We start from the raw sequence: 12,495 nt of genomic DNA on the forward strand, positions 1-12,495 counted from the left end.
TTTTTTTTGTCTACATTAGCCTCTCAGCGCCAGTGGAAAACTGAAATAGCAGTCTTTGTTGGCTACATCTGAGTTAAGGAGGGAAAGTTTGTGTAAATGAAGTTCTCTTCAACTGGTTGCTGCTCAGATATGCTATTCCTTATGATCTTCTTTCCCAGAGACTGACCATAATTTCACCACAGCTCTTATACTGATTATAGTCTAGGCTTGTGTATGGGCGTGTGTCACCGCAGCTCTGTGTTTTGGAGCTTCAGGCTTGGGTCAGTGCCCGCTTCCCCCTCCAACCTCAGTCTTCACTGCCGCTAACACTGCGGCTGCTGCCAGGGCCACATGTGGGCTGCCACCTTTCCATCACACAGCTGCATGTGCTTCCCCCAGCCTGCCTAGCCCTCTGAACCATGCACACTTCTCTCTCTCTGTCTCTCTCTTACTTTCTCACACACACACACACACATTTACTCAGATCTGTACCTGGAATGTGCTACCACACACACAGCCTGGTATGTGCGGCCACAGGATACAAGTTGGGTAAACACTGATAGGCTGGAACTGCATGATGTTCTGTTCTTCTGTATCGAGGTCAGCAGTGGGAACTGCGGGTGGAGGTTGCGGGTTTGTGGACGATTCATCGTTTTTAATCTACTGGTTTTATGCTTGTGCAGCCTTTTTTCAAAATCCGTCAGTGTCCGAAAGTGTCCAGACACCGCTTTCTAATGAGTGTGTTCAGCCACTTTAAGAGGCCCCCACACACAGCTTGTGTAACCTCTGTAGTAGAGCACTAGCAATTGGATGAAGATCGCACATGAGCCTCTCTTAGGTCACCAAAGGTATAAAGCCCCCCAGCATTAGGCTATGGAGCAGTGGATCATGCTTTCTCTGGAGTGATGGAGCTCCATCCAGTATCTTTGAGATGAGTTAGAGGGGTGGGGTTTGGGATTCGGATCCCATCATCCAACATCAGCAACCGAATGCAATCAAATCCTGACAGCTAGGCTTGGGTGGTATTTAAAAATGTTGTCAGTATTTCAGAATTACGAGGTGTCTGACGTGTCAGACTTCTGTTCTGTGTCTATCTAGTACACGGCCAAATAGGCCCATTCCCCCATGTGCATTTAAGAGAGCCACAGGGTGAGGATGCTGTGGGGGCTCACTGATTGTTGATGCCACTCTCACTCTCAAAACAGGTGGGGGAAAAAACAAGCCCACTGTTGTTGCATGTTTAGCGACGCTGAGTTCGACTTAAAGACAGAGCAAAGATGAAGCAGTCCCCACACTCCTAAAAGACCATTCACCCGACTCTGTGCTCTCAGATATGAGACCTTATCCTCTAAACCTGTGATTTTAGCCTCAGTCAGCTGGACCATGGCCTGTGCTGTGGTGTTTAGCCTGCTAGCTAACTTAATCTAAGTCTAGATAGCCAGCTACAAGTCCAAACCCAGCAGAACCGGTCTCTGATTTATCCTTTCTGTTACTCCCAACACCAGTCGCTTGACTTCGCTCTCTTAGACACCAGTTTTTTTTGCCAGCGCTTGCATCAGTAGCTCAGCAGCTAATCAACAGCAGCTGCACTGGGCTGTCTGATGGTGGAGCTGTAGCAGGGCTAGTTAAGCAAAGCATAGTGGCTAGTTAGCCTTTGCTTAACTAGTCAAGCTAGTTCGGTAAGACCCCCCTAATAGAGGATATAATGGTATGAAAAAGGTAGATACAGAGTTGCTACACCCTTTGTACACCCTGTGTGTATAAATGTATGTATATCATACATCATGGTTTCTTTTTTACTCGTGTGTGTGTGTGTGTGTGTGTGTGTGTGTGTGTGTGTGAGCAGGACGTGCCGGTGGCGTCAGGCAGGCAAGACAGCTATGTGCTGCTGCTGGTGATGCTGTGTGTGTTTGCTGGAGGAACGCTGGTCCTGCTCTCCGTTCTCCTCATCTTTTGTCATCGCTGCTGCCAGAGTGGACGCCGCTACTCCAGGTGACCACACCTACCCTGGTCTCAATATTAACCCTTAGTTTACAGCTATTAATGCCCTTTGTCTCTACATTCTGTTAACATTTCATACCAGCTTATATCAGTAGAGACAGTTACTCCAACAAAAGCAGGATAAGCTCTTTTTTAACACCCTTAATTTTGGAAGAAATGTTGAATGAGCAGGTGTCCAGATACTTTTGTCCATATAGTGTATGTGACTGTCTTTTAACTGGCTTTTAACGTGATGCTTGATATAAAGGCTTTAGAGATTTACAGAACCTCCACATAGGGCCTGTTTACACCTGGCTTAGTATCTGGATCTACTTTGACCGGATTCTGTTTACACTTGTCATTAAAATGCTTCTCCAGCGTGACCAGATGAGATCTGATTTTACTTTCCAGCGCAAAACACCTTCCTGTAAAGAATGGTTTCTCTTAAATTGTCCTGCTCTGGGACGCTGGGAGACCAGTTTAGAGGAATGGTGGAGGAGGTGGAACAGTAGATGGTTCTCACATTCCCGTAACGGCTCTATGAGAAAATGCGATGGACTGCAAAGGGAACAAACTCTGTAATATTGCTCTCATCTATGGGTGAATAAGCCTGAGCACTAGCCTGAGCACACACACACACACACACACACACACACACACACACAAAGGAGAGAGAGAGCCAAGCCAAGCCAAGATCCACAGTGCTTATTACTCATATTAACCTTTATTCGACAGATGTATTTTCGCTTGCCTGATGGAATCCGATCACAGAAAGCGCATTCCGTTTACACTTGTGTTCAGTGTGGACGAGATCCGTCCCGGGCCACTTGTCCACAAATGTGGTTTGAGTGATCCGATCGCAATGTGTGTTGGAGGTGTTCACACCGGGCAAGTGAAATCTGAACATGATCCGATCCCCAAAAACTAAACAGGCTCATAGTGTGAAGTAGAAGTTTCTACACCGAATAAAGCAGAACCATTAGAGCCATATCTCCGAGCCAAAGCCCTTTATGTGTTTAAGGGTGTATTTCAGCCAAACTCACCCCGAACGCTTGCTTTGCAGCTCTGCAGGCAGAGAAATTCGTCAATACAATTTGTAACAAAGTGAGCTTTTTCCTCCTGAGCTCCACAAATAGCGCCTGTAACTTCCCATGCAGCAGAACCTACGCATGTAGGTGTCCCCAAGTAGGTGTGCTAATATGCTAACCTCGTAAAGCTCTTTTGATGTTGAAGAGAGAGCCGTCCCGCCCACACGGTGAAAATAAAGCTAACTTTCATAGCGACTGAGAAAATCAAAGCCTGGCCTAAAGAAGTCATTAGCTCAATTGAATCACGGTTTAGGGGCTCTGTGTGCCTTCATTGTACATGGGTTGCAAAAGCAGTCTGGTTTTTTAAACTTCGGGATGGTTGAACCCAACGTGATGTGTTTCTTTTTTTTTACGGGCCAGCGACAGCCTCCCTGACCCGGAGAGCAGAAATGGCAAACACTGTGGTCAGAGGGATTATCACACTCATGTCAAAGCTATTATGATCAAGTGGATTACGGGGTCTCCATGTGCTCAGCGAATCAGACAGAGATTTGTGCTGATTTAGGGTGCAGGATCTTCCACTGCAGTTTTCATCTGAAGAAACCTTGCTTTGGCTGCAGAGCATGTTTCTACGCCTCTTTCCAGTCATTGAATTGCAAATCGAATTCCCTGAGGTTCCTTTCTAATTGCTGTGTGTAATTGCCTAGGGCCAGCGATGACCTGGAGAAAACCAACACCACGTATGTGGAAGAGAGTCAGCCTACTCAAGGTAACCTAAACTTGTCACAAAAAGTTCAATTTACACAATTCTCAACACAAATGTAGTTGATCAGCCAGGACAGGTTTGGTGTCTGAAGCTTCCTTTTTTAGTTTTAGAAGACACGTAAATGGAGCTGCATAGTTTACAGCAGATACATATGTGAGAAATGTAAAGAATTAGCATTTGATGTGGTATCTGGCACTGAAGGACTCACAGTTATGTATAAGATAATAAAGCATTATCTTATCTTATCTTATACATAACTGTGAGTCATTCAGTGCCAGAATCCACATCAAATGCTAATTCTTCACATTCTTCACGTATGTATCTGCTGTTGCCGAACCACGAACATTTATAAAAAATGTAGAAATTAGGCCTTCATCCACCAGGATCAGCGTAACAAGCAGATATTCACTTGTGGTGCTTTTCCACTGCTCGAATCAAGTCAACTCTACTCATTTTGGTTCCTGGTACCTGGTTTGTTTTCCACTTCCACTGTTAAGAGAGTAAAGGATTTGTGGTAAATAAATAGTTTTGGTGGCTAGATGTGTCAGTGCTAAGATTATCTTTAAGTCCCTACTCTAGAAAAAAGCTACCTGGTTCCAGGTACCAAATTTGCCTAATAGAACAGCAAAATAGCAGAGTCAAGTAGAGTAGTTACCATGCAGTAGAAAAGTGCCATTCTATATTATATATCTGATGGTAATGTAATCCTGTTAAATTCTCACCTATTAGTATTTGATGATCTCCTAATATTGTCTAGTTCTCACCTAATAGTATCTGGTGTTTACTTAATACTGTCTAGTTCTCACCAAAAAGTATCTGGTGCTTACCTAGTACGGTCTAGTTCTCACCTATTAGTATCTGGTGCTCACCTAATACTGTTTAGTATTCACCTAATAGCATCTGGTACTTACCTAATACTGTCTAGTTCTCACCAAAAAGTATCTGGTGCTTACCTAATACTGTCTAGTTCTCACCTATTAGTATCTGGTGCTCACATAATACTATATAGTTCTCACCTAATCGTATCGTATAAGGGGCAGTGGTGGCTCAGCGAAGGGGCAGTGGTGGCTCAGCGGTTAGAGCGCCGGGATATCGATAACAGGGTTGTGGGTTCGATTCCCGGGCTCGGCAAGCTGCCACTGTTGGGCCCTTGAGCAAGGCCCTTTACCCTCTCTGCTCCCCGGGCGCTGGAGTTGGCTGCCCACCGCTCTGGGTGTGTGTGTGTACTCACTGCCCCTAACACGTGTGTGTGTGTGAGTGTGTGTTCACTACCAGATGGGTTAAATGCGGAGGACACATTTCGCTGTACAGTCCACACTGTACAGTGACGAATACGTGCACCTTTACCTTTTTTACCTTTATCTGGTCCTTACCGAATACTGTCTAGTTCCCACCTTATAGTATCTGGTGCTCACCTAATAATGTTTAGTATGCACCTAATAGTATCTGGTGCTTAATTAATACTGTCTAGTTCTCACCTATTAGTATCAGGTGCTCACATAATACTGTTTAGTATTCATCTAATAGTATCTGGTACTTACCTAATACTGTCTAGTTCTCACCTATTAGTATCTGGTGCTCACATAATACTGTTTAGTATTCACCTAATAGTATCTGGTACTTACCTAATACTGTCTAGTTCTCACCTTATAGTATCTGGTGCTCACCTAATACTGTTTAGTATTCACCTAATAGTATCTGGTGCTTACCTAATACTGTCTAGTTCTCACCTTATAGTATCTGGTGCTCACCTAATACTGTTTAGTATTCACCTAATAGTATCTGGTGCTTACTTAATACTGTCTAGTTCTCACCAAAAAGTATCTGGTGCTTACCTAATACTGTCTAGTTCTCACCTATTAGTATCTGGTGCTCACCTAATACTGTTTAGTATTCACCTAATAGTACCGGGTGCTTACCTAATACTGTTTAGTATTCACCTAATAGTATCTGGTACTTACCTAATACTGTCTAGTTCTCACCAAAAAGTATCTGGCGCTCCCCTAATACTGTTTAGTTCTCACCTAATCGTATCTGGTCATTACCTAATACTGTCTAGTTCCCACCTTATAGTATCTGGTGTTTACCCAATACTGTCTAGTTCTCACCTTATAGTATCTGGTGCTCACCTAATACTGTCTAGTTCTCACCTAATAGTATCTGGTGCTCATTTAAAATTTAAATACCTACTTAATGCTCAAAACCAGACCAAATCTGCACCCCTATTCCGACACCAATCTGATTCTAAAATTATTGTGCATCTCTAGTATTCCTAATCTTTGGCTTTTTATGTAACTCTACTGGATTAGGTGACCCAGACAACACAGGAGTTTAAGGTGTCTAGCCTGTTACACCCTTCGTGTCTGCTGCTAAGAGACGCTTTGATCAAGCTTCTTGAGCGCTCATTCCTGTTCCGGTTACTCTGACAGATATCACCATCAGGCTGGAGAGCACAGACACACTGTCTACGTCCAGCTGCCACGGCGACACCGACACCGAGCGCTTCCAGTCCTCGGCGTATACTGGCCGGCGTGTCTCCTTCAATGAGTCGGCCATCTACGACCAGAGCAAGAAGAGCCAGGAGAAAGGCAGAAGGTCAGTGAATGTGATGGATGAGTTGGACTGGTCGGACCATCAAGATCATGGGGGCTGCAAAGACAATTAATTGGCAAAGATGTTTGGTGTTCTTTAGCTTTTTGTGAGAGCTATGAGGCTGGTGTAGCTGTCAGGTAATGGAGATTCCCTTTCAGTTAGCATTGTGAACCTCCTGTGTGCACAGTGCTTACAGGTGGCGTGTAAGTGTCCATCAGCCTTGTAGTTCTGGTGTGAAACTAAAGAAGTTCAAACTCTAAACATGACTTGGTGCCATTTTCACAAGTCGAGTCGTAGCCTGAATGTTGAAGTTCCAGTAGGAAAGGTGGTGAAGGATGAGTGCAGTGGCTTTCAGTAACTGTTAGAGCTTTTGGTTTAAGTCACAGCAGAGCAGCACTAGCAATGTACTGCTGCTCCAAGAAACAGACTGGCAGGCTGGCCAGTTTTGTGGGTCCACTGGAAATGCGTAAACATTGGGAATTACACTGTATGTTAAACGTACACATGAAAGCTTGGCAGATGGTCTGCAATATATTAAAACTGAGATGGAAATCCATGGTGTTGGCGACATGAATAAGAAACTGGCACAGATTCTTAACACCAAAGATATCAACACTGTGGGTGATTAGGACATGAGTCATTACTCGTCCTGTTTACTTCTTTTAATGACCTGCTTCTGGTGATCCGCTATTGTCTTAAAGGAATACCAGCATTTCTCGATCCAGCTAATCTCAATCTGCTGCATTGGGAATAGTTGCCATTAATGCTGAGGCATGTCAGTAATTCATAGTGGCTACTATAATAAGAAGTTAGTTGTGCTGTTTGGCTAATTCTGAACTAGCATTTAAGATAAACACCAAATGTTTTACACAATGACGCTAGTCTAGGAGGAGATTACTCTAGTCTAGGAGGAGACTGCATTGGTCTAGGAGGAGATTAGTCTAGGAGGAGATTGCACTGGTCTAGGAGGAGATTTTGCTAGTCTAGGAGGAGATTGCACTGGTCTAGGAGGAGATTTTGCTAGTCTAGGAGGAGATTGCGCTAGTCTAGGAGGAGGTTTCGCTCATCTCTGAGGAGATTGCGCTAGTCTAGGAGGAGGTTGCGGTAGTCTAGGAGGAGATTGCACTTGTCTAGGAGGAGGTTGCGGTAGTCTAGGAGGAGGCTGTACTGAAGAGATTCATCTAGTCTAGGAGGAGATTAGTCTAGGGGGAGATTACGCTAGTCTAGAAGGAGATTTCTCTAGTCTAGGAGGAGATTACACTAGTCTAGAAGGATATTAGTCTAGAAGGAGATTACACTGGTCTAGAAGGATATTGGTTTAGGAGAAGATTAGTCTAGTCTAGGGGGAGATTACTCTAGTCTAGGGGGAGATTACACTAGTCTAAGAGGAGATGACGCTAGTCTAGAAGGAGATTACTCTAGTCTAGGAGGAGATTACACTAGTCTAGAAGGAGACTGGTCTAGGAGGAGATTACTCTAGTCTAGGAAGAGATTAGTCTAGTCTAGGAGGAGATTATTCTAGGGGGAGATTACTCTAGTCTAGGAAGAGATTAGTCTAGTCTGGGAGGAGATTGGTCTAGGAGGAGATTACACTAGTTCAGGAGGAGATTAAATTAGATAAACACCAAGTTTAGAACAAGAGGTGAACTGGGTTCAAGCAAAGTTCAGATTGAACTAACAGACCTGGACAAGACTGAATAGTGGCATAATGATGCAAGTAGACAGTTGTCCCTCACTGTCAAAGCAGATGTCATATGGTGCACCTGTCATACACACTCTCCTTCACTCTCAGGTACACTCTTACGGAGGGTGACTTCCACCACCTGAAGAAGGCTCGCCTGACCCACCTGCATATCGCCCCTCCAGCAATGAACATCCTGACCATTATGGAGTGTGACTCACCTGAGAACAGCATCGCCCTGCGAGAACAACCACAACACAAACCCTCCCTGTCAATATTTCAGGTAACACACACATACGCTCTTCAGCGGATAATACACTCCTTTTAAGACCCAGCCTAACATTTTTGAAGGTTTTCTACTCTTTTGTAGTATTTAGCAGTTTGCCGTTTTTTCATTTAACTCTGATTACTCGACAAATCGAGTAAAGTAGTCCTGCATGACTAGTATAGTATGGGTTTGGTATGAATGTGTTAGTATCAGCCACAAACTAACTGTGTGTTTGTGTGTGTGTTTGTTTAGCCTGGTGAGAGTGGCTTGCCTGATTCTCCTGTGTCTTGGAGTAGTCAGAGCCCAAGCTGTGCGCTGCCTGGAGACACATTCAACTCCATACTGGACAGCAGCTTCACTACCAGCGCTGCCGAACACAGCTCTGAACCACCTAGATCCCGAACTGTGAGTAAATAACAAAGATGAAAATTCATATATATATATATATATATATATATATATATATATATATATATATATATATATATATATATATATATTTTTTTTTTTTTTTTTTTTTTTTTTTTTTTTGTTTGTGTCATAAACTACCATTTCACATACTGTGCTTTAAAGTTCAGGTGTATTTTATTCTTACTCTGATTAAAGGAATCAATGTCCTTAGAGAAATTCTGAAGCCAGAATCTACCTCAGGAAACAAAGAAGAGCAGCACCAAGCGTTTTACACAAGCGCTAGTGTAGGAGGAGATTGCGCTAGTCTAGGGGGAGATTGCGCTAGTCTAGGAGGAGATCACATTAGTCTAGGAGGACATCACGCTAGTCTAGGAGATCACACTAGTCTAGGAGTCTAGGAGGAGATTACTTTAGTCTAGGAGGAGATTGCAATAGTCTAGGAGGAGATTGCGCTAATCCAGGAGGAGATCGCGCTAGTCTTAGAGGAGATCGCGCTAGTCTCAGAGGAGATTGTGCTAGTCTAGGAGATCACACTAGTCTAGGAGGAGATCACACTAGTCTAGGAGGAGATCACGCTAGTCTAGGAGGAGATTACTGTAGTCTAGGAGGAGATCACGCTAGTCTAGGAGGAGATTACTGTAGTCTAGGAGGAGATCACGCTAGTCTAGGAGAGTATGCTAGTCTAGGAGGAGATTGCACTAGTCTCGGAGGAGATTGCGCTAGTCTAGGAGATCACACTAGTCTAGGAGTCTAGGAGGAGATTACTCTAGTCTAGGAGGAGATTGCAATAGTCTAGGAGGAGATTGCAATAGTCTAGGAGGAGATTGTGCTAGTCTAGGAGGAGATTGTGCTAGTCTAGGAGATCACACTAGTCTAGGAGGAGATTGCGCTAGTCTAGGAGGAGATTGTGCTAGTCTAGGAGATCACACTAGTCTAGGAGGAGATTGCGCTAGTCTAGGAGGAGATGCAGCACCAGTGACATGTTAGATAAGACTGTATTGAGTACCATATTATTACATTTTTGCCATGTTGCCCATTCCCGATCCTCAGCAGTAGAACACAGTGTTCCACAATTTACCGGTTGACGCATGCTCTTAAAAAAAATTAACATGTGGCACTAAATGTCCCCACAAGTAAAAGTTAAGATCAGACCTAGCACACACAGCAACCACACTATCCATAGGCCATTACTGCCTCAGGGCCTACATCATCATTCCTTGTCAACCTGTCAACAAAATAAAAGAGTAGCACAGATTTTGTACTGTCATTTCCATCTGTGTGCCTGTCTTTCAAACCCAGTCTGAGAGACTACAGGCGTGGGTTTTTAGATAAAGAACAAGTGAAGAACATTTCATTCCCTAAACTGTAACCTTGCATATGAGTGGACTTGGGTAGGATTGGGAATGATCTGAAATTTGATCAAATTACTTTCATGCATCATTTCTTTGCTTTAAAATCGTCAGTGCTGTCAGATAAGGATTACACCAGCCGGATTCTGTCCATGTGAGTCCACACATTTCATCTCAGGTTTGTGTGTCCCTGTTTCAGATTAAGAATTGGCATTGAGATCTAGGGATTTTGCCAGTCAGTGTCCCAGTGTTTCTTCATATCTGTTAAAGCATTCAGACACATATATATGGACACTTCTACCATTGCCGTCCTGGAATGTGGGAATGTCCATGTTGTGTTTTGCTGGGACGTGAAGCTCAAAGTAGTGGAAGAGTAGGCTGAAACAGACAGGGACAGGAAGACATCAATGATGCATCCCAGATTGTTTGGTAACGCTTTCCTAAAGGGTGCGTCAACAGCTGACATCAACCAACCAGTCATCATCTTCACAAAAACCTGGTTGGCCTTCTAACATTGCAGTTCCACAGAACATTTGATGGTTGATACCCTTGCTGCAATTTCTAATCTCTCCCCCTCTTTCAGATGGAGGTCATAGGTAGTGCTGGTATGAGGATAGAAGGTGACCCTGGTTCCTCCCCAGCAATAGGAGTAGGTGGAACAGCTGGAGGAGGAGGAGCAGGAGGAGGAGGAGGAGGCGGCAGTTCAGGCTCAGGCTCAGGCCAGGGCACCATGCTTCACTTTCTATCCAGGCTTAGACGTCATGCCAGCCTGGAGGGAGCCAGCCCTTACTTCACCATTAAAAAGTGGAAGTTTGACAGCAGCCACAGAGCGGCCAGCCTGGACATGAGAGGTGAGGACTCCTTTTTAGTTAAATCTGAAGAAGATCAGCTCAGCTTTGCCAGATTTATTTGAATTTATTTGAATAATTAACCCTGGTCCTTGAGTTTGTGTTGCTCACTCAGGAAAGGCTTGTTAATTAACTGATTAGTTGGGAGCAGGGAAAACTCCCTGCAAAGCATCCATCAGGAGTAAAACAGTTTTGTTTAAAGCAGCATGCACAACATGCAAGGCAGTGGTACTCCAGGACAACATTTCATATTATAAATGAGTAAATTTACAGTTTTCAATCAATCCTGAAGAAATTCTGTGCTCCCCAGTGATTAATCTAGAGCGACATATGGTATCCACAGGAAAGCCAGCCTTAAACACTGTGTAGGGCTCAATGAACAGGCCTTTGGAGAGCAATCAATACTGGATCAATAAGTGTGCCGGTAGAGTAGCTCTGCTGATAACACAGAGCGAAGGCTGCCTGTGATCTGGGAATGACTCAGAAGGGGCTGCAGACGGAGAGAGGAAGATGGAGAGATCCTGCCTGCTAAATTAATGATGTAATAATTGCATTATCCTTCACCTGACGTGAAAGGTCAGCGAGTGTGCCATGTTCATTTCCTCCTAATGAGCCCTAGATCCCATTACATCCTGTTATTACTGCAGCACGGGACCACTGGACATCCCGCAGCCTGGACGCAGTGACCTCACTGTGTTTGTCTGTTCCTTGTATACATACTTTCGTTTCCTTGTTTCTGTCCATCTATCTTTGCTTCTAGTACACATTCCACTCCTAACAAGCAAGCAGTGTCCATAAACTTTATGGGGGATGACCTGAGTAAACATAAAACTGATCATATAATCCAGGTGAATTTGTGGATCACGCTGGTCCACCAATGTAGCCAGCTTGACCAGACTGGACGACCAGCTAAACCATCATCAACCAAAACATATGCTGTGTTGTTCAAGAGCTAAGCTGGTCAACCATCTTCACCAGCATAGGCTATGTTTTCACTTCGCTGACCAGCTTTTTCAACAACCTTGTTTAACAAAGACCAGCACAGGCAGAGGAACGGTAGAAGATAGGCAGGATTTTCAGCTTGCAGTTCAGGGGAACTATGGAAGTCAAGAGACCAAGTTCTGAAGACCAAGAAGGCTGCTAATATTCTGAGGCACATTAAAAGGACCAAGAGTGATGGTATATCGCTCCACGTATATAATTATACTCATAATTCTGTTCATAATTCATGTTTCCCATAGGTTCTCCACGAAGGCGAACATTTCAGAGGCAGCGAGCAGCAAGTGAAACTCTAGATCAGGCGGAGGAGGACTCCCAGAGACCTGGAATGCATGGAAGCAGTGACGTCCTGTTGTGTGCCCTTCCCTCTCAGTCACAGGCTGACGCCCCTAGGCGACTATCTGCGGGCTCCTTGGAGCCGTCCACGGCGGGCTGTCCGCCTCCACCACCAGTCCCCCTCAGCAGGTACGGCTTGTCGGAGGAGGTTAATGGTTACTTTGTGTATTGTTCCAATTTATTCTAGACCACCTGTATGACCAGCTTAACCAAACTCACACTTTAATTATATTAAGGTTTCTATATTAACTGTTTTCT

The 12,495-nt window shown here is 44.2% G+C and overlaps 1 protein-coding gene across 1 annotated transcript in view; it reads left to right on the top strand.

Annotated features, from left to right (window-relative positions):
* The window catches only part of cbarpa (CACN subunit beta associated regulatory protein a), a 37,894-nt gene that overhangs the window by 17,908 nt on the left and 7,491 nt on the right, over positions 1-12,495 (top strand). The window contains exons 3-9 of the mRNA XM_072668634.1: positions 1,826-1,971; positions 3,695-3,756; positions 6,183-6,348; positions 8,138-8,309; positions 8,547-8,699; positions 10,638-10,905; positions 12,144-12,366. Coding sequence (XP_072524735.1) covers positions 1,826-1,971; positions 3,695-3,756; positions 6,183-6,348; positions 8,138-8,309; positions 8,547-8,699; positions 10,638-10,905; positions 12,144-12,366 — 1,190 coding nt within the window. The remainder of the gene's footprint in view (positions 1-1,825; positions 1,972-3,694; positions 3,757-6,182; positions 6,349-8,137; positions 8,310-8,546; positions 8,700-10,637; positions 10,906-12,143; positions 12,367-12,495) is intronic.

This window comes from Salminus brasiliensis, chromosome 23 (assembly GCF_030463535.1).
Source record: "Salminus brasiliensis chromosome 23, fSalBra1.hap2, whole genome shotgun sequence".
Lineage (NCBI taxonomy): Eukaryota > Metazoa > Chordata > Actinopteri > Characiformes > Bryconidae > Salminus > Salminus brasiliensis.